Source organism: Panthera onca, chromosome B3 (genome assembly GCF_046562875.1).
Source record: "Panthera onca isolate mPanOnc1 chromosome B3, mPanOnc1 haplotype 2, whole genome shotgun sequence".
Classification (NCBI taxonomy): Eukaryota; Metazoa; Chordata; class Mammalia; order Carnivora; family Felidae; genus Panthera; species Panthera onca.
In genome coordinates, this window is record NC_138344.1 from 112828526 (window position 1) to 112848735 (window position 20210).

Sequence of the window (20210 nt, forward strand, 5' to 3'; positions counted from 1 at the left end):
AAAGGTTAAAAGAACCTTTGTAGGTTCAGGGGCGCCTGGGTGGCTCAGTCGGTTAAGCGGCTGACTTCAGCTCAGGTCATGATCTCAAGGCTCCTGAATTTGAGCCCTGCGTGGGGCTCTGTGCTGACAGCTCAGAGCCTGGAGCCTGCTTTGCATTCTGTGTCTCCCTCTCTCTCTGCCTCTGCCCCACTCACACTCTGTCTCTCTCCCTCAAGAATAAATAAACATTACAAAATAATAATAATAATAATAATAAATTTTAAAAAAAGAATAAATAAACATTAAAAAAAAAATTTAAAAAGAACCTGTGCAGGTTCAGAATGTTCACAACTGTAGAGTCATAGAAAAAAAGATACCTAGTGTACTTTTTTGAATATTAAATTAGGGATAAATATTGTGATAATATAATTCCAAAATCTTAAAAAAAAAATTTTTTTAACATTTTAAATTTATTTTTGAGAGGCAGAGACAGAGCGTGAGTGGGGGAGGGGCAGAGAGCAAGGGAGACACAGAATTCCAAGCAGGCTCCAGGCTCTGAGCTGTCACCACGGAGCCGGACGCGGGGCAGCCCAAACTCACAAACCATGAGATCATAACCTGAGCTGAAGTTGGACAGTTAACCAACTGAGCCACCCAGGTGCCCCCCGAAATCTTTATAACTCCTTGCTCTGTCAGATCAGTGTCATCTTAACTGTTATGCAATTTGACACCTTAGTAGAAATTGAAACCTCTGTATAGTATTTGCCATTTGGTTAGATGCCACCTGGGACAAGAAAGAAAAAGAAAGAAAGAAAGAAAGAAAGAAAGAAAGAAAGAAAGAAAGAGGAAGGAAGGAAAGAAAGAAAAAAGCTTTAAAAAGAAAAACAGCAAGGAGTGATTGTTTTAGCTCTAAATGTTGGACTTCACAATATTCATTAGCCTCATCAGCAAGGAAAAGCAGCTGACAAAAAGAACTTCGACTTAGCAATTGGCAAGTTCCTCTGAGAAAGTTTAACACCTTTTTGCAGGACCACAACTAATACCCTAATGAATTGCGAAAGCAGAGAAAGGAAGCTTGAGAAATCTGGACTCTGTATTTGTCAAGATAGGCTGCTCTTTTTTTTTTTTTTTTTAATTTTTTAATGTTTTATTTATTTTTGAGAGAGAGAGAGAACACAAGCGGAGGAGGGGCAGCCCCATGCAGGGCTCAAACCCACGAACCGCGACCTGAGCCGAAATCAAGAGTTAGCCTCAGACACTTAACTGACTGAGCCACCCAGACGCCCCCAACCTGTCCATTTTTAATAAGATATGTTTATGATTTTCCCAACATCAAATTAAAATTATATAAAAGAAAATACATCCATAATCCTGCCACCTAAACAAGTAAATCTTCATTTTCCCAACCATTTAGATCCTCTTGTTTTAATGTTTATATTGTTGAAAAGATGATATAATACAAAACGTTTTTGAATGAAATAAAAATATAACACCCAATCCTAATAGCTTTTCAGTGTTACATGTTGCTCTCTCATTCCATCTCTTAGTTATTAATTACACTTTTAAAAATTATTGTAGTCCTAGTGTGAACATAAGTGTGTGCTGGTAAACTATAAACGGGCATATTTAATTTTTTTTTTTTTTTTTTTTTTTTTTTTTTTTTTTTGGGACAGAGAGAGACAGAGCATGAACGGGGGAGGGGCAGAGAGAGAGGGAGACACAGAATCGGAAACAGGCTCCAGGCTCCGAGCCATCAGCCCAGAGCCTGACGCGGGGCTCGAACTCACGGACCGTGAGATCGTGACCTGGCTGAAGTCGGACGCTTAACCGACTGCGCCACCCAGGCGCCCCAAAACGGGCATATTTAAGATTTTAAGTGTGAGCAAACATCCACTTGAATAAGGCAATGTCAAAAGGAAGTAGTTAGGAGCTCTCCACTTGGTGGGAGGCAGGGGCAAGACTTTTATAGAGAAGAGGTGGAAGGAAAGCAGGGAATTATGTGATTGGCTATAGCTTAAGGTGGCCTTGTTGTCTGTGATTAGTTGTGCCTAGGTTTGGATTTCTTAACCTTGAGGCATTGACAGGTTTAGGCTTTGGTTTGCTTAGGGAGGCAGCTAACCTAATAGAAACACCCTGATGGCTCCTTTGTTTAATTAATTTAACAGTAATTAAAAATCAATGTTTGGCAAACATTTTCCATATTTCTACAGATTTTTAAGTTTTTAAATTTATTTTTGAGAGAAGGAGGGGGGGGAGGGGATGAGAGCAAGAGGGACAGAGGATCCAAAGTGGGCTCTGTGCTGACAGCAGAGCCCAATGTGGGGCCCCAACTCACAAACCACGAATCATGACCTGAGTCAAAGCCACACAAAGTGCCCCTTTCTACAGATTTTTTAAAATAAATACCATTTAAAATAGTTACATAGCATTCCATCATGTTATTCTACTATAATTTATTTATTATCACACTGTTGTTTTCCTATCCGCTGAAAATGGCGAGTAATTATTTCAAGTAAGGCAGAACAGTAGAAAAAATAGGCATATAAAAAGAAGCCTATTGAAACAGATAAAGCAGAAAGTAGAATTTGTTTTGTTTTGCTTTTCATAGAGTCATATCCCCATCTTGTGGCATTCTAAGATAGTAACGCTTAATATTTTCAAGTCGAGGAACACCTGGCTTTTATGTGGAAGGTTTCTCTCCCCTTTTAACATCAAGACACCTTGTGTCGTTGTACACTAAAGGTTTTTTAAGTGGAATAAAACAAGCTTGTGGGAAAGCTTAGTTAAAACAGTGATCTAGTGGGGCGCCTGGGTGGCTCAGTTGGTTAAGCATCCGACTTGGGCTCAGGTCATGATCTCACGGTTCGTGGGTTCGAGCCCCGCGTCGGGCTCTGTGCTGACAGCTCGGAGCCTGGAGCCTGCTTCGGATTCTGTGTCTCCCTCTCTCTCTGCTCCTCCCCCACTCATGCTCTGTGTCTCTCTCCCAAGAATAAATAAACACTAAAAAACAAAAATTAAAAATAAAATACAATAAAATAAAACAGTGATCTAGTTTGATGGGTGTAGGTTTGACAAACAGGTTTGATCAGACCACTACAGTCTCAACTCAATTTCATGTGGTCAATAGCAACAACTTCTTTAAGTGGTTTCGATCAAGCCACAACTGTGTAGCCTAGGTGATAAGTTACCCTCAGGTGAAATGTTTCTGAAGATTGAAAAGGAAAGGTGAATAGACCTTGGGTGAAGAAAGCCTTGCTATTCAAAGTGTAGTAAGTAGACCAGCAGCATTGGCATCACCTAGGAGCTCATTTGAAATGCAGCTTCTTGGTTCTCACCCCAGACTTACAGAGACAGAATCTGAGTTTTAACAAGATCCTCAGGTGATTTGCTTGCACATTAAAAGTTGAGAAGCACTGGGGCGCCTGCGTGGCTCAGTCGGTTAAGCATCCAACTTCGGCTCAGGTCATGATCTCGCGGTTTGTCGGTTTGAGCCCCACATTGAATCGGGCTCTGTGCCCGCTTTGGATTCTGTGTCTCTGTCTCTCTCTGCCCCTTCCCTGCTTGTGCTCTGTCTCTCTCTCAAAAATAAATAAACATTTAAAAAAAAGTTGAGAAGCACTGAAAGATATAACACTTAATACTGGATTCTCTAACCTGTGTATTAGAAGCACCTGAAAAGTTTTTAAAAACTCTACTACTTGGGTCCATCCCAGATAATTGCATAAAAATGGGTGGGGGGCCAGGAGGGTATGGGCATGAGCATTTTTTGGAAGCTGCCTAGTTTATGTTTAACGGCTGCCAGGGTTGAGTAGTGTTGGGAGGAAATCTTTTCTTCTACCATCTCAGATTCATGTAGTTGAATGTGAGTTACCTGCAAATTATTTGAACAATAGATGTATTACCCAGAGAAAGGAGAATTGTTCAGTAATGAGTAACTAGATAGCCAGAGATAAAGTTATAACTAACACCTAAAAAAGGGGGATTAGGGCTTCATACTTAAAAGTGTGGAAAGTTCTGTTGGGCTTTTTGAAGCTAATGAGCAGCTGAATTCACACTTTTTATGATGGTCAGTCTTTTCCAATCAGGAGATTCCCTCATTGGGGTAAGATATAGGGAAACATGGCAGCTGTATTTGGGAGGCTCTGCTTAAATTTCTTGCTTTATTATTTATTTCTTTAGCTGCTGATCAGATATTTTCTGTTTCAAGTAATTTTCATACTACTTTGGTAGACTATTAACCCCTTCAGAACTATTACTCCAATTCCATAATGTTCTTCCTCATCCAGGTTTAACACCTCTCCCTTTTCTGGTTCCATCCCTAATTTGTAGCTAAGTACGATTTACTGTACCAGCACAGTACTTTTTTTTTTTTTAATGTTTATTTATTTTTGACAGAGAGAGACAGAGCATGAGCGGGGGAGGGGCAGAGAGAGGGAAACACAGAATCTGAAGCAGGCTCAGGCTCTGAGCTGTCAGCACAGAACCCGACGTGGGGCTCAGACTCACAGACTGTGAGATCATGAGCTGAGCCGAAGTCAGATGCTCAACCGACTGAGCCACCCAGGTGCCCCACCAGCAGAGTACTTTTAACATCTATTCCTTATCCCCCTGACTGTACTAATTAACCCAGTTCTCATACATACCCTCAACCACATCATCTTATTTTATTTTTTTCACACACATTAGTGCCTATAATTCTCTCTCTCCAGGAGAAGTTGGACTCTTTATCACTGTATCCCTAGCACTTAGAATATTGCCTGACAAGTGGGCTCTCAAATATTTATTGGTTCTCTCCTTCTACTTTCATCACTCAAGTTCATGCCTCTTAGCTGATATCAGTATTCTCACGATTCCCCACACACCCACCAGATTCTTCCTGGAAAATCCTTAAGGCTCAGCTTGAGTGCTAATTCCATGAAATCTTCTGTTCCCATATAAGAATGGGAATTACATCCTTGGAATTTTCCTAGCAGAAAGAGATAGGACTTCTTTGAAAAGACACTTTCACGTGCCATTTAATATCCAGGCATTCAATAAAAAATTATTGAACACCTCTTGTGTCAGGAACTGTGTTAAATGACAGTGAGTAAGATACCATTCCTGCTCTCACAGGAGCTGATTCCAAGGAGAAAGAGTCCTTTATTTATTTTTAAATGTTTATTTATTTCGGGGGTGCCTGGGTGGCTCAGTCAGTTGAAAGTCTGACTTCGGATCAGGTCATGATCTCGCAGTCTGTGGGTTTGAGCCCCACGTTGGGCTCTGTGCTAACAGCTTGGAGCTTGGAGCCTGCTTCAGATTCTGTGTCTCCCTCTCTCTCTGCTCCTCCCCTGCTCACACTCTGTCTCTCTCTCTTTCTCAAAAATAAAAAAACTTAAACATTAAAAAAATATATATATTTAAAAAATAAATGTTTATTTTTGAGAGAAACAGGGCGAGCAGGGGAGGGGCACAGAGAGAGGGGGACAGAGGATCTGAAGTGGGATCTGCACTGACAGCAGTGATCCCGATGTGGGGCTCCATCCCATGAACCATGAGATCATGACCTGAGCCATGCAGGCACCACCTCGGTTACCGTATCTTAAATGGAGATAATAGTGTCTATGTCATTGCCTTGTGAGGAGAATTAAATAATACTTGTAAAGCATATAATAACACATATAAAGCATATAATAATCATTCAGCAGACTCAGCAAATACTGTTATTATGTCTAATTCAACTTAAGAGGTCTGGAAAGGCTTCTTCAAAGAAGGGACTTTGACACCGAAACCTCAAGGATGACAAGAAATTAAGTGAAGGAAAGGAAGAAGGGAGAGGGGAGAAAGGGAAACTGTGCCTCATAGGGTTAATGAGGTTAAAATTGTCGCTGGGAAGACAACCCCCTCCCCCTTCTTCACAGGAATGTTAACCTTATCTTTTAGAGGCAAACAATAGCAAGAGCTTGCTAGCCTAGACCAGTTTGAGATTGGCCACTGACTCACACCACAGTAGATGGACCATAGAGTACCTGACAGTTTCCTCTACTTCATTATACTGTTAACATCTCAGCCCAAGGAGGAGCACAAGCTTCATTAACATGGGATACAAGTATAGGCATGTCTTCTAAATATGCTGTGCAGCCTTATGCCCACCTTTACACGCGATGACAAAACTCCCCTTTCCGAACATGCATCCTAACCCTAAATAAAAGAAACCCATTCACCTCCACTCAGGGGTCCTGGCCTTGAAAGTTATTCCCCAGGATCTCATTTGCCACAAATAAAGTTTCCTCCACCTCCTGCAGTCTCTGTAACTCACCAAGGAGAGAACTCAGGGTAGTTTGGTTACAAAATGTCCCAAACAGAAGAATAGTCGGGTAGAGGCTTAAGAATGGAACCTGAAGAAAGAACAAAGTGTTCAGGTGTCCTTTGTAGCCTTGGCCTTCCACTGGTGCCAAGACAGATTTCACACTAAGTTTCATTTATACCTTGATGGTAGCCATATTGCTGCTTTTGTGTCCCTGTCACTGATCAAGGCTCATACTGAAAACCCCTCTGTCTTGTGGCGGTGATGGGGGTGTGTGAGGAGTATGTAAGGGGCTCGGGTGGCTGCCTCCACACCGGGCTGTGGGGTGTGCAGGCAATTAAACCAGGCACTTACAGTTACATCCCTTCCTTTATTCCTCTCTATTCAGCCTTTCTATGAACCTGGGAGTCCCCACTGGGTGGTAGACAGACTCTATATTTTACCCCCATAGAATGTAGCCTCTGCTTTGTTGCCTTAACTGTATCTTACGGTTATTATGTTAATTCTCCCAGCCCCCAGATAGAAGAGTAAAGCAAGAAAGAAGGAACCACATTTTCCCAACTCCCTAATGCAGATTCAGAACATTTAACCCTCTGCTTTTGTGTAAAAAATTCTTCCTCTGAAGTTCATGCTCTTCATGGCTGCCTCTGAGATCTGTTCTCTGCCTGTCATTCTGACTCAACACCTACACCCCACTTTGCTCTGCACATTTGGGCTACACAGGCATTCTTGCTCTTCTTCTGACCCACAAGCATGTTTCAACTTTATGGCTTTGGATCTTTCTGTTCCTGTAAGCCTAGAAGGCTCTACTCCCTTGAGAGTAGTTGTTATGACCAGAGAGAACTTGTTATGACCAGCTCCTTCTCATCATTTAGGTGTCTGGCTGAAATGTCAGTTTGGAGAGGCCTTCCCTGATACCCCTTGCTAAAACATGACCTCCTGTCCCATTACCTTGTTTTATTTTCTCCATAGCATTTACTACTATGTGAGATTATTTAACTGCTTGACTGGTTTCCCCACTAGAATGTAAGCACTGGGAGTCATGAGCTATTATCTGTCTTCATCTCTATGCACAGTACATAGAACAATGCTTTGCACACACTAAGTGCTCAGTAAAGTGTTCAATGAATGAATGAATGAATTTTTTAAATGAAAGAGAGCCTCTAAATTTTAGAGTCTAAAGGTGTGGTTGGTGAGCTCAACTCAGCTCTTTAGCATGTAAAAGTAGAAGTCTGGAACGAAATCTTCAGGGACTTCCACTCCATTTTTTTAAAGCTTATTTTTATTTATTTTAAGAGAGAGAACAAGTGGGGCAGGGGGCAGAGAGAGAGAGAGAGAGGGAGAGAGAGAATCCCAAGCAGGCTCTATGCTGTCAGCGCAGAGCCCTGCATCAAACTCAAACTCATGGACTGTGAGATCGTAACCTGAGCCCAAGTCAAGAGTCAGACGCTGTGGGGCGCCTGGGTGGCTCAGTCGGTTAAGCATCCTACTTCGGCTCAGGTCATGATCTTGCGGTCCGTGAGTTCAAGCCCCACGTCGGGCTCTGTGCTGACAGCTCAGAGCCTGGAGCCTGTTTCAGATTCTGTGTCTCCCTCTCTCTCTGCCCCTCCCCTGTTCATGCTCTGTCTCTCTCTCTGTCTCAAAAATAAAAAAATTTAAAAAAACGTAAAAAAAAGAGTCAGACGCTGAGCCACCCAGGCACCCCTAATTTTTTTTTTTTTTAGAGAGAGAGAGTGTGCAAGTGAGTGAGGGGCAGAGAGAGAGAAAGAGAGAATCCCACAAGGGAGGAGAGAGAGAGAGAGAGAGAGAGAGAGAGAGAGAAGCAGGGCTCACCTGAGGCTCATATTTTACCAGAAGTGGGGCTCAAGTTCACTGACATGGGACTCAAACTCATGAACTGTGAGATCATGACCTGAGCCAAAGTCAGATACTTAAGGACTGAGCCACCCAGATGCCCCTGGGGACTTCCATTCCATTCCATATCAGAGCCATAGACCAAGGTTCATGAGTAAGGATTTCGTAAGAATCTGGAAGGTTTATTATTTGCCAAACTCCTGCTATGTGCCAAGCACTGTATTCAGGAAGGGATGAAGTGATGAGCAGAGAGGGTTATGGTCCCTGCCTTTGAGAATTTTGTTTAGACTCTTCTGAGTTTCCTTGGATTTTCAGTAAACAATGGTATGCTGGAGACTGCTTTTAGCCACCTGCAAGACCCTATCGCTAAATTTTCAAGAATGTCTGAGCAAGTTGTTAAACGCTATTATTAAAAAATCAAATTATATAAACTTACAAGTAAATTATATTAGGAACAAAGATAACATACATTCAAAACTTGTCATTGCCTAATTATTTTACTGTATCTTGCCATTATTTATGCTCTTGACGTTATTTATGTTGATCATATTTGTATGGTGGAAATACTGTATGATGAGCACCTTTTCCCAACTCCATCATCAGTGACATCACAATGGTAGCTTGGGAGTATACACACCATGGAAATCAGCAAACACCATAATCAGGTCTTCCCTACTCACCACCCTGTCCCCTGCCCCACTCCCCCCACACGCTCTGCTAGCAGCCTATTAAGGATAGAGTGTGTGTTGGCAGGCGCTGAATTAAAGAGGCAGAGTATCTATGTTCTCCAATAAAGGAAGGAGAAAGGCAGCACAACTTGTTTTGGGTCTCAGGAAGCAGGGTCCTAGACCTATGGTATAACAGTACAAGTTTTAAAGTAAATTTCTAGGGGCGCCTGGGTGGTTAAGTGTCAGCGCAGGTCATGATCTTGCGGGCTGTGAGTATGAGCCCCACGACGGGCTCTGTGCTGACAGTTCAGAGCGTGGAGCCTGCTTTGAATTCTGTGTTTCCCTCTCTGCCCCTTCCCCACTCATGCTCTGCCTCTCTCTCTCTCTCTCAAAAATAAACATTAAAAAATATAAAGTAAATTTCTAAAACTTAGCTCATTCTTCTATGACTTTTATAACTTTAGGATATTACCTTTAATAACTTATTTTGAAAATAAATGCATGTTTTAAAAATAAAAGCAGACCAGTTATTTTTCAGGGTTTTAAAAATGAGTCATAAAATATTTCAGATATATAGAAGTAATAATCATTAGAATTTTAAAGGGTAATAGTAATATGACAATCTACTGTTCACTCTCCTGGAGCATAATAATGTGGAACTGGTAATTCACCTCTGACTAAACTGTAGGTAATGGAAAACCAGTGAAAAAACATGCAGGATTAATGTAGCACTTTAGAAAGGTCAATCTGGTGACCCACAGTAAGTATTTAAGAAATAGCCTTCACAGGAGTCCAGGAGAGCCTGAAGTGAACTGTGCCAGTATTAATTTCAGAAAACATAGTCAAGGAAAAGAAACTGGATGTGGTGAAGGGCAAGAAAAAGGTACCAAGATAATTCCAAGGATCTGAACAAGTGTGACAGTATCAGTGACTGTGAATCCCTGACTACACCCCTACTGCTCCCTACAGCCCCTGACCCTGGAGAGACTGTGAACATTTAGGTTGCTGGTGCTCCACCCCCAGAGTTACTGAGTTGGTAAATTTAGGGGTAGAACCTAATGATTTCCACTTGACATGTATGCGAAGGTTGATGCTGCCAGCCCAGCGACCACACTTTCAGAACTACTACCTTACGGTTATATCCTGCTTATTTTGCTAAAGCTTCAGACATGTCTTTGTTAAACCAGCAGGGGGAGACAGGTATAAAATCTATCTTCTAAAAATAAACTGTCTTGGGGCGCCTGGGTGGCGCAGTCGGTTAAGCGTCCGACTTCAGCCAGGTCACGATCTCACGGTCCGTGAGTTCGAGCCCCGCGTTGGGCTCTGGGCTGATGTCTCGGAGCCTGGAGCCTGTTTCCGATTCTGTGTCTCCCTCTCTCTCTGCCCCTCCCCCGTTCATGCTCTGTCTCTCTCTGTCCCAAAAATTAAAAAAAAAAAAAAAAAAAAAAACGTTGAATAAAAATAAACTGTCTTATAATACTAAAGCTCCTTGGAGTTATGATGTTGCCATGGAGACTTCTTAAATATTTTGGAAAGCAGCATGTGAGTTGATACCAGGTGAGATAATTTTCTGTTGTTTGTGTAAAAATGTATTTTGGTAGGACTAACGTGCAAATTTCGGCAAGCCCTAATGCCACGGTTAAGAACTTAGAATCTGGAGTCACACGGCTCTGGCACTTACAAGCTATGTGACTTTGGGAGAGTGATCTGATGTTGTATTCTCGTCTTTAAAATAGTCCCTTATTTATGGAATTGTTAGTAGGCCAAATGTTCTTGGAACTTTAGTTGGTTATTATTAAAATATTATTAAAACTCTGAGTAGTTACTTTCAGCTCTTTAACCTCCCCCAAATTTAGAAATAATCTAGATATATTGTTTGGTGTTTAATAACCAGTGCTCCCGTTATTCAGGTAAAGAATTGAAAACATCTGGAACGTAATTGTTTTGTATAATCCTAACCTCCCCATCCAAAATACCTAGGAGAGTGAATTTTTATTGACATGCCTGACCCAGAGAGGTCTAGTCTATATTTGATTTCCTAACCTTCAACACCCAAAGATGGGTAAGTTTGTTTTTTGGACCCAGAGTTGAGATGGAACAGAGGAGATGGATGGTAGCTTCGTTTTGGCGGAGCACTCAAGTGGGGTCAGACCAGCCCAGCCAGACCCAGACCAGGCAGCCCTTCCCTAGAGTTGGCATCTGCGCGGCACGCATTTGTGTGAAGAGAGTCCCGATCTGCGAGCTTTCGAATTGGTTCCTGTGTTTAGCAAGTTCGCTAACTTCGAGGGTGCTGGCCGCTTCCCGCCAAGGAACACACCTGCCCGTGACTGCGCTCTTATTGGCCAGACACCGACACAAGCCTCCTGGCGTCAGCTGTAGGGGCTCGTCCCTGGAGGGAGAGTCCCAGCCAGGGCTGGATGACGTCATCAAAGGCGTGTTTAGGCCCTGAGGAACAGTGGGCGGGGTCTGTGGGAAGGTGTGAGGGGGGCTGGTAGGGGGCGTGGGGGCGTGGCCGGGCGGTGGTAACGTCACGGGGCGGGGCGGTGCAACTGGCGCCCGAGTAGGTAAGCCCGGCGCCTAGCGGCTGCGCTCACTTAAGACGGCTAGCCGCACGAAGTAGCTTCTAGGTCATCTGTGTCCCGCGCTGCCGGTCATGTCCCTGAGAAGCAGCCTCTCGCGTCTCCTCCGGACGCGAGTGCATTCCGTCCTGAAGAAGTCGGTTCACTCGGTGGCTGTGATCGGAGCCCCGTTCTCACAGGGACAGGTGAGAACCGGGACCTGGCACCGTGGGGCAGAACCTGGAGAAAGCGGGGGTGGGGTGAGGGACGGGGAGGCGAGGAGAAGATGGGGAGAGACGGAGGGGCACGAGCTGGTGGGTTCCCGCTATTGGGCACCGGGAGAGCACGTGGGGTTTTCCCTGGTAGAAGATGGGGAGGGAGGAAGGAGATGGAGGGCATCCTGTTTGCGCTGCGGGCGGGGGGCCGCGGGCTGGCGGGTTTCTGCGGCCTCCCCTGGAGGAGCGAGAAAGTGGTGGGACCCGCTTGGGGTGTTGGAGGGGAGGGGAGGAGGGACAGGATTTCATGGAGGGGCTGGAAGGGGGAGAAACCGGCCAGAATACCCGGTGGAAAATCGAGGGAGAAGAGGTTGAAGAGAGCGACCGAGGATTTAAGGCTTCAGGGTCTATTCTCAGAAAGCGTTCACTGGCGGGGAAATTGGCGCTGCCGGCTCTCGCGGCGGGAGGCCGGGAGGGGCTGTTTTGATCAATGAAGGAAACCTGCGGTCGTGGAGAGCTCACCGCTCTAGAAGTCCGGGCTCAGGCCTTTGCCAGCCACACTCACACCCCCCCCGGCCGCCGGATCCTGACCTGGCTCAGCCCCTTCCCCTGTCTTGGCCTCTGCTTGTTCTTCCCACAGCCTGGGGCTTGGAAGGTTGATGGGATTCCAGTAATAGTTGTTTTCCCCTCTTTCCCTGCAAGTGTTTGAAATGAGCAGACCTCAGGTGAAAATAAAATGAAGGGCTAATGCTGTCACAGGTTTTCAGAGGGATCTGTTGGGAACTAAGTATAGAATTAGCAAATTTCTGTATTTTTGTGAAATAAAGTGGTCTTATTTCCAATCCTCTGACCTCAGATCTAAATGTGTAATTTGTGTGACAGAAAAGAAAAGGAGTGGAACGTGGTCCTGCTGCCATCCGAGAAGCTGGCTTGATGAAAAGACTCTCCAGTTTAGGTAAGTAGCTGGATTTGAGATGTCTGTGATGGCCGGTAACGGACCAGTTCAGTCTCCTCTTATATCCAGGGACTGCCGAGTATCTGCTGTGTTCTTGGGAAGCATCTCTCATCCTCCCTTGGATTCCATCTGCAGTTCAGGATCTATCCGGGAGTCTTCAGGCAGTCTTGTTGCAATAAAGAGAGTAACTGTGTGTGGAAGGCAAGGAGGTGGAGTGACGCAGGACCTGGAGCAAGCTTAGTGGCTACCAAGCAGTGCTAAGAACGCTCGCTCCAGCTTTAACCGCTCAGCTTTCCCCCCTCAAATTCTAGTTCTCTTAATTCTGTCATGAGGCGGTTCTGATTCATCAGTCTAGCCAGTTTCCTCTCTCCATGTCATTTGTTTCCTCCCCAGGATGAATAGCCTTATATTACTGTAAGCAGAGCCTTAGATGAGTATTTCTCAAACTTTTCCCTGATTATGAAAATCACTTGGGTTGCTTGTTTTGTTGTTTGTTTGCTTTTCTTTTTGAGCGAGAGAGAAACAGAGATTGGGTTACTTGTTAAAAATACAGGGTCCTAGGCTCCTCCATGGAATAGTCTGGTTTATTGGCTCTGTGGTGGGACCCAGACATGTGCATTTTCACAAGTGCCCAGGTAATCCGCAGTAAAGTTGCAGTTGTGTGATTAGGATAGTACTCTAAACTTCTTGAAGATGACCCACAGATAAATGCTATTTATATAGTAATAGAGAACACTTCTTTTGGTAAGAAGGCATCAAATTCCAACTTGAATGGGAGGAATATTCTTCCTTTTATTTTACCTGAATGTTTCTAGCTGCTTTTTAAGGTCATTTCCTCCATTCACATTAGGACCATTCACAGATCTTTTCTGAAGCTGTAAGTGCAAAATGCATGGCAACAGGGAGCTGTAGGTCCTGAAGATAATCATGTGGAATCTAGGTGAACTACAACTCCTTTCCCTACTCTTGCTTTGAAATCTCCTCTGCTGATCATTGAGTTCATTAGGGTGGATCATCCTCCTAAAACAGAGGAATAATGAAGTCACCAAAATCACCTTGAGTTGAGGTGTACTTCATATACCTCTGGCTACGTCTAGATATGGTGTCTTTGGTTGAATACTCAAAACTCTCCTCTGTTAAATAATTAAAGTTTCTTCTTCAATAGGGTCTCTTTCTTAATCATTTTTAAAAAAAGTTTATGTATTCTGAGAGAATGAGAGAAAGTGCTAGTGAGCATATATGTGTGCCCTCCAGGAAGGGGCAGAGAGAGAGGGAGGGAGGGAGAATCCCAAGCAGACTCCATTCTGTCAGCACAGAGCCTGACATGGGGCTTGAACTCATGACCTGAGATCGTGAGATCGTGACCTGAGCTGAAACCAAGAGTCAGATGCTCAACCAACTGAGCCACTCAGGTGCCCCTCTTTCTTGATCATTTTAATAACTCTCCAGGTTCATCACTGAAGATTAAAGATAAATTGAGATTTAGTTTTAATGTCATAAAGGGAAGAAGTTTCTATTCCTGTTTATAAATGAGGATACTGTCCCTTTAAATCCCTTTTTAAGTTTATTTATTTTGAGAGCGAGAGAGAGAGTGAGTGGGAGAAGGACAGAGAGAGGGAGAGTGAGAGAATGCCAAGCAGGCTCCACGCTGTCAGCACAGAGCCTGATGTGTGTGGGGCTCTATCCCAGGACCCTGGGATTGTGACCTGAGCCGAAATCAAGAGTCAGACGCTCAAATGACTGAGCTACCCAGGTGCCCCAAACCCTTTTTAAAGGCATCGTTTTACACTGAAGACAACAATTTCTGGTGATCGCTGGTTTTTAATACTGGGTAAACCTCTGCAGCCCATCTGATGAACTGGGCCTGGCCTTGCTCGAATTGCCTGCTCAGTGCTCAGTTCTACCTTAAGAGACTGATGAATCCATTTCAGCCTCTGACACGGGACACATTTATAATATTCAGCTGAGGCTGCTGATTGAAAGGGAAGGGCACATTTATAGCAGCTTCCCTTACTCATGCTTTGTAGACCTTTCCTGTCCTAGCTCATGGAATTTTCCCACTCCAACCTGGGAAAGGCCATTCTCCCTCAAATACTACTCCCTCAAATAACTCCTCTGTAAACGCTCACCCTACAGTGATGGTGAAGCTTCGGTTTATTTGGTCTTCCCTTTAATTTTTTCAGATATTTTCAGTTTTACAATTTATATCCTTACCCTGTAGCAGACTGGAAGGCCAGTATCAACAGCAGCCCAAAATAGAATCTCATTGCATATTAATATGATTGTGGCACTCAGCAGATTTCCAGCATGTGGTTTTGGCTAATCTCCAAAAATATGTTGGAGAAAGGTACCATGAGAAGTTTCCATTGCTATATTGTGAAACAGTACTAAAGTAGTACTTTCGAAGAAGCAGCATGGGTCAAATTTGAGGGGACAGAAGACTCATAGAAAGGTAACGTTCACAAATCCCTTTGTTCCTTGCTTTCAAGTCTGCTGTCACAGGCTGCTGGTGTTGTCATAGCATTGGTCAAACTTCCTGTTTTCTTGAATGAATGTATTTGACTTAGTGTCTGCTTTTGGTTTTCCCTTTTCCCGGATTTGGTAAGGACACCAATAATGGTTCCTCTGTCAGGTAACCACTTATTTTAGTATATAAGGAGAGCCTGAGAGAGATGAAGAGGCAATTGCTCTGGCAAGGCTCAGATGCGGTACCTCTGCTCCTGATTCTGGTTAGCTCTGACAGCCATGGTAATTTGCCCCTTTTTTCTTCAGAGGTTAAAGGAGTGTTCTGTGGGGGGAAGATAGCTGTAAACTGAGATGAAGTTTTCGGCCTTTATCATTGTAATTAGGTAATTTGACTCAGCTGTGGCACTGAAAGGAGGTTCCGGCCACTGAAACAACCATCTAAATTAACTGCCACTGTGACCAAGCCAAGAGTCCCAGAGTTTATTCAGGAAGCCATGTGGGAGCTACTCTGATTACCCTCAACTAGGCTAGAGACCTTTGTTCTTCCTGTTCCATTTGGTGCTCTATCAGAACAGAAATCTCTTTGGTTGAGACCCAAGAATCTGGTCTGCTTCAGGAAGAACGAGAGAGGGCCCGAGGTAGCTGCTTCACGTGAAGATCTGAAGTACGAGAGCTGTTCATTTGGTACAGATTGGTGTGTGAGTTCAGGGGTGTGTATTTGCTTTCAGTGGTTGGTAGAGAAAATCAGCATTCATGAGTCTAGTTGTATAATACTGCTACTTGAGCCTGGCTTCCACCCTGCTGTTCCACTGAAACTACCTTGAGCAAGCCCACGGATTTGTCAGCCTTTATTTTGCTGGACCTCTCTATTGTACAACTGACCACTGTATTCTGGAAATACTCTGTTAGCAGACACTATTCCCTTTTGAGTCTCTTCTCTCCATTGACTCCTGGACTCCTCTGTGGGATCCTCCTCTCCTTCCCAACCCTCAAATATTGACCCGAGTGTTCCTCCAATTTTGTTCTAAGGAGCCTCCCCCGCCCTCTCACAGATGTCTCAAACTCAACTTGTTCAAAACAAAATTCATTATCTTCTCCCTCAAATACACTTCTCCTGCTGTCTTTCCACTGTCTGTTTCATGCTATCACTCGTTATCCAGTTTACTCAAGTCCAACTCTAAGACCATCACAATCCTTTGCTTCTTCCCTTTTGTGCCTTACATGTTGATCACAAAGTCTTGTTTGTTTGTTTTTTTTCCTCCTAAATGATTAGAGTCCTTCAGCATAATGGTACTGCTGTACTTGTGTCCTCCTGACACCTGACTATAACTTTCCAATGATATCTTTTGTCCCATTCTTGCCTTCCTTGGTTCACATTCTTTGCTGCCACCAGAGTGAGCTAAGACTTTCTCCTTGGCTTAGTTTTACATGCATCCATGCTTCTCAGTCCTGTCATTCATATACTATCTTTGCTAATTTGCCATATTTTTCATTTTGGTGTTTTTCTTTAAATTGGACTTAAAGCCTCATATGTTTAAAATGTAGCCTGACCCTATAATAAACAGTGAAATCTCAGGCTTGTACTAGATACAGTTTTCTAATACACTCTCATTTAATAGTTTTACATTTTGATATCTGCGCTTCAGCCCCTAGTGCTATGTGTTCCACGTGTCAACCAAAAGGACAGCTTCCACATAATTTGACCCTAATCTACCTCAGCTTTCTCTCCACCCACATTCTGCCTTATTTTCATGGTAGCTAGAGTTGTGGGCACTTGACCTAGGCTCCACGAACAGAAGCACCCATCTTAAACTTTGACTTGAGATTCAAGAAGAAAGGGCAGCAAAGAGTTAATTTTGTGATGGGCAGGGGTGGTAGCAATGCTAGCAGTGGCTTCTGTCCAGTCTTGGTGGGGTCAGCCATGCCAGCTGCATGCGGTTCCTCTTCCCAGTAGTGGAGGTGACCGTAGCAATAGGCTCTTTCCTGGACCATCCAGCAGTATGACTTTTGGAGGCTTTATTCCTGGTAATATGGCCTTTAAAGCAGATATTGGCCCTCTTAAAGACTCTGGGAGTTGCCCAAATTGAATAAATTGCTTTTCTGCTGTAATTAGCCAGAATAGGTTTCTGTTGCTTGCAGCTTAGAGATCCTGATTGATACCTAGTTGACATATTCCAGTGAGGAAAAAATTGCCACGTGGACTGCAATATTCAAAATCCTCCCTCTTTCTAGGCCCTTGATGATAAATTCTTGTTCTTTTGGTTGCTTTTTCCCTAGTACTTGACACAGTCTTCTTGTAAGTTAATATAACTCATTAGGTTACAGTTTCTTTGGCCGTAAGTTAATTTAGGACTGTATCTTCATCTTTTTGGATTTTAGCAACTCCCTGTTCTCTTGGTGCTTTGATTTCTGAACCATCATGTTCCTTAATGTGACTTGGGAAAAGAACCTCAAGTTTTAAAGATATTTTCAAGTTCCAGGCATACCTGACTGTAGTAATGTGTTACTGTGACTTAAAAATTATTTTTAAACAATTTATTTTTTACATTTTATTTATTTTTTTGAGAGAGAGAGAGACAGAGCACAAGTAGGGGGTGGGGGGGATGAGGCGAGTGAGAGGGAGACACAGAATCCGAAGCAGGCTCCAGGCTCTGAGCCGTCAGCACAGAGCCCGATGCGGGGCTCGAACCGCGAGATCATGACCTGAGCCGAAGTCGGTCGCTTAACTGACTGAGCCACCCAGGCACCCCTAAAAATCATTTTTAATATTCTAGATCTTAAGTATATATCTAAAGAGGGTTACAAGATTGTATACATTTGCTAAAACTCGAACTTAAAATGTGAGTAATATAGAGTATGCATCAAAGCTTTTCAAACATCATTTTCAGGTTTTTTTTTTCTTTTTTTTTTTTTTTAATTTTTTTTTAACGTTTATTTATTTTTGAGACAGAGAGAGACAGAGCATGAACGGGGGAGGGGCAGAGAGAGAGGGAGACACAGAATCCGAAGCAGGCTCCAGGCTATGAGCCTTCAGCCCAGAGCTGGTCGCGGGGCTTGAACTCACGGACCGCAAGATCGTAACCTGAGTCGAAGTCGGAGGCTTAACCGACTGGGCCACCCAGCCGCCCCTGGTTTTTTTTTTTTTCTTAAAAAAAATTTTTTTTTAATGTTTATTTTTGAGAGAGAGCACGTTTGAGTGGGGAAGGGGCAGAGAGTGAGGGAGACAGATGATCTGAAGCAGACTTCTGCTGACAGTGGAAAGCCTGATGCAGCTCTGTGGGGCTCAAACCCACAAACTGTGAGATCATGACCTGAGCCAAAGTTGGATGCTTAGCTGAATGAGCCAGCCAGGCACCTCTCAGGTTTATTTCTCAAAAACAGCTTTTAGGGGCGCCTGGGTGGCTTAGTCGGTTAAGCGTCGGACTTCGGCTCAGGTCATGATCTCACGGTTCATGGGTTCGAGCCCTGCATCAGGCTCTGTGCTGACAGCTCAGAGCCTGCAGCTGGTTTCAGATTCTGTGTCTCCCTCTCTCTCTGCCCCTCCCCACACTCGTGCTATGTCGCCCTCTGTCTCAAAAATAAATAAACCTTAAAAAAAAACAGCTTTTAGTCCCTACAAACTAACAAGTTCATTCACTTTTTTTTTTTAATTTTTTTTTTAACGTTTATTTATTTTTGAGACAGAGAGAGACAGAGCATGAATGGGGGAGGGGCAGAGAGAGAGGGAGACACAGAATCGGAACCAGGCTCCAGGCTCCGAGCCATCAGCCCAGACCCCGACGCGGGGCTCGAACTCACTGACCGCGAGACCCAGGCGCCCCCATTCACTAACTTTTATATTCAAAAAATTTGAGTACTGCTAAGGCTTAGATACTGGGAATATAATAGTGAACAGAACAAATCCTTGTTATCTTAGAGCTCATTCTAATGAAGAGTGGTTGGAAACAGACATAAGTAAAATCTACAGTATGTCAGATGGTAATGGGTACTGTGGAATAAATGAAGCAAGGAGTGGGGAATACTAAGTAAACATTGCATATGTAGATGGAGAGGCCTTACTCAGAGGGAGTCATGTGAGCAGACATTTGGCAGGTGAAGAAAGGAATCTGGGAGCATTTTAGTCAGATGAAACAGTAAGACTCAGAGACAGAAAGGTATCTGGAATGTTCAGGGAACAAAAGCCATTACTGAGCTCTAGCCAGTGATTGCTGCATGGGAAGGGGGGGAGGGCTTTCTATGCTTCTCTCCAATTTTTCAAGAAAAGCCAGAAATATGGATTTTTATGGTAGATCTGCATTGTTTATTTTATTTTATTATTTTTTTTAACGTTTATTTTTGAGACAGAGAGAGAGCATGAATGGGGGAGGGTCAGAGAGAGAGGGAGACACAGAATCTGAAACAGGCTCCAGGCTCTGAGCTGTCAGCAGAGAGCCTGACGTGGGGCTCGAACTCATGAACCGTGAGATCATGACCTGAGCCGAAGTCGGACGCTCAACCGACTGAGCCACCCAGGTGCCCCTGATCTGCATTGTTTTAAGAAATCTATATCCATACAATGGAGTATTATTGAACCATAAAAAGGAATGAATTGCTAATTCATGCTACAGTATGGGTAAATGTTGAAAGCATTATACTAAGTAAAAGAAAGCAGGCACAAAGGCCACATTGCATGATTCCATTTATATGAATTGTCCAGAATAGGCAAATCCATAGAGACAGAAAGTAGACTAGTTCAGGGACTAGTGGGGAGAAGGCAATGGGGAGTGGCTGGCAGTGGGCACTGGTTTCTTTCTGGAAGGTGATGAAGCTGTTCTGTAATTAGTAATTTGCTTAGCAATATGCTGTGGCAAGAGCATATATCACTGGTGTGCATGAATAAAGGCAAATCTCTTAAAGACATTGGGATTTGGCAAATATCCGTATAACCAGTCTTATAAAGGCAGCAAAGAATTTAACTTACACGTTTTGTTTCAAAGTTGTTTGATCCATTTGTCATGTTCTAGACATTGTGCTATGCTCTTGCTATAGTGTCATTCTTAATTTGTTAAGAACAAATGATACCTGTTAGAATGGCCAGCATCAAAAAACCCAGAAACTAACAAGCATTGGTGAGGATGTGGAGATATTAGAAACCCTTGTGCACTGTTGGTGGGAATGTAAAATAACTTAGCTGCTGTCAAAAACAATATAGTGGTTCCTTGGAAAATTAAAAATAAAGTTAACATGTGACCC

General features: G+C 43.5%; 1 protein-coding gene across 1 annotated transcript in view; it reads left to right on the plus strand.

The window, feature by feature from the left end:
* The first annotated feature begins 11308 nt into the window (after positions 1-11308).
* ARG2 (arginase 2) overlaps positions 11309-20210 on the plus strand; it is a 31262-nt gene continuing 22360 nt past the window's right edge. Inside the window, exons 1-2 of the mRNA XM_078448102.2 lie at positions 11309-11548; positions 12440-12512. Of these exons, the coding sequence (XP_078304228.1) occupies positions 11438-11548; positions 12440-12512 (184 nt within the window). The 5' untranslated portion in view covers positions 11309-11437. The remainder of the gene's footprint in view (positions 11549-12439; positions 12513-20210) is intronic.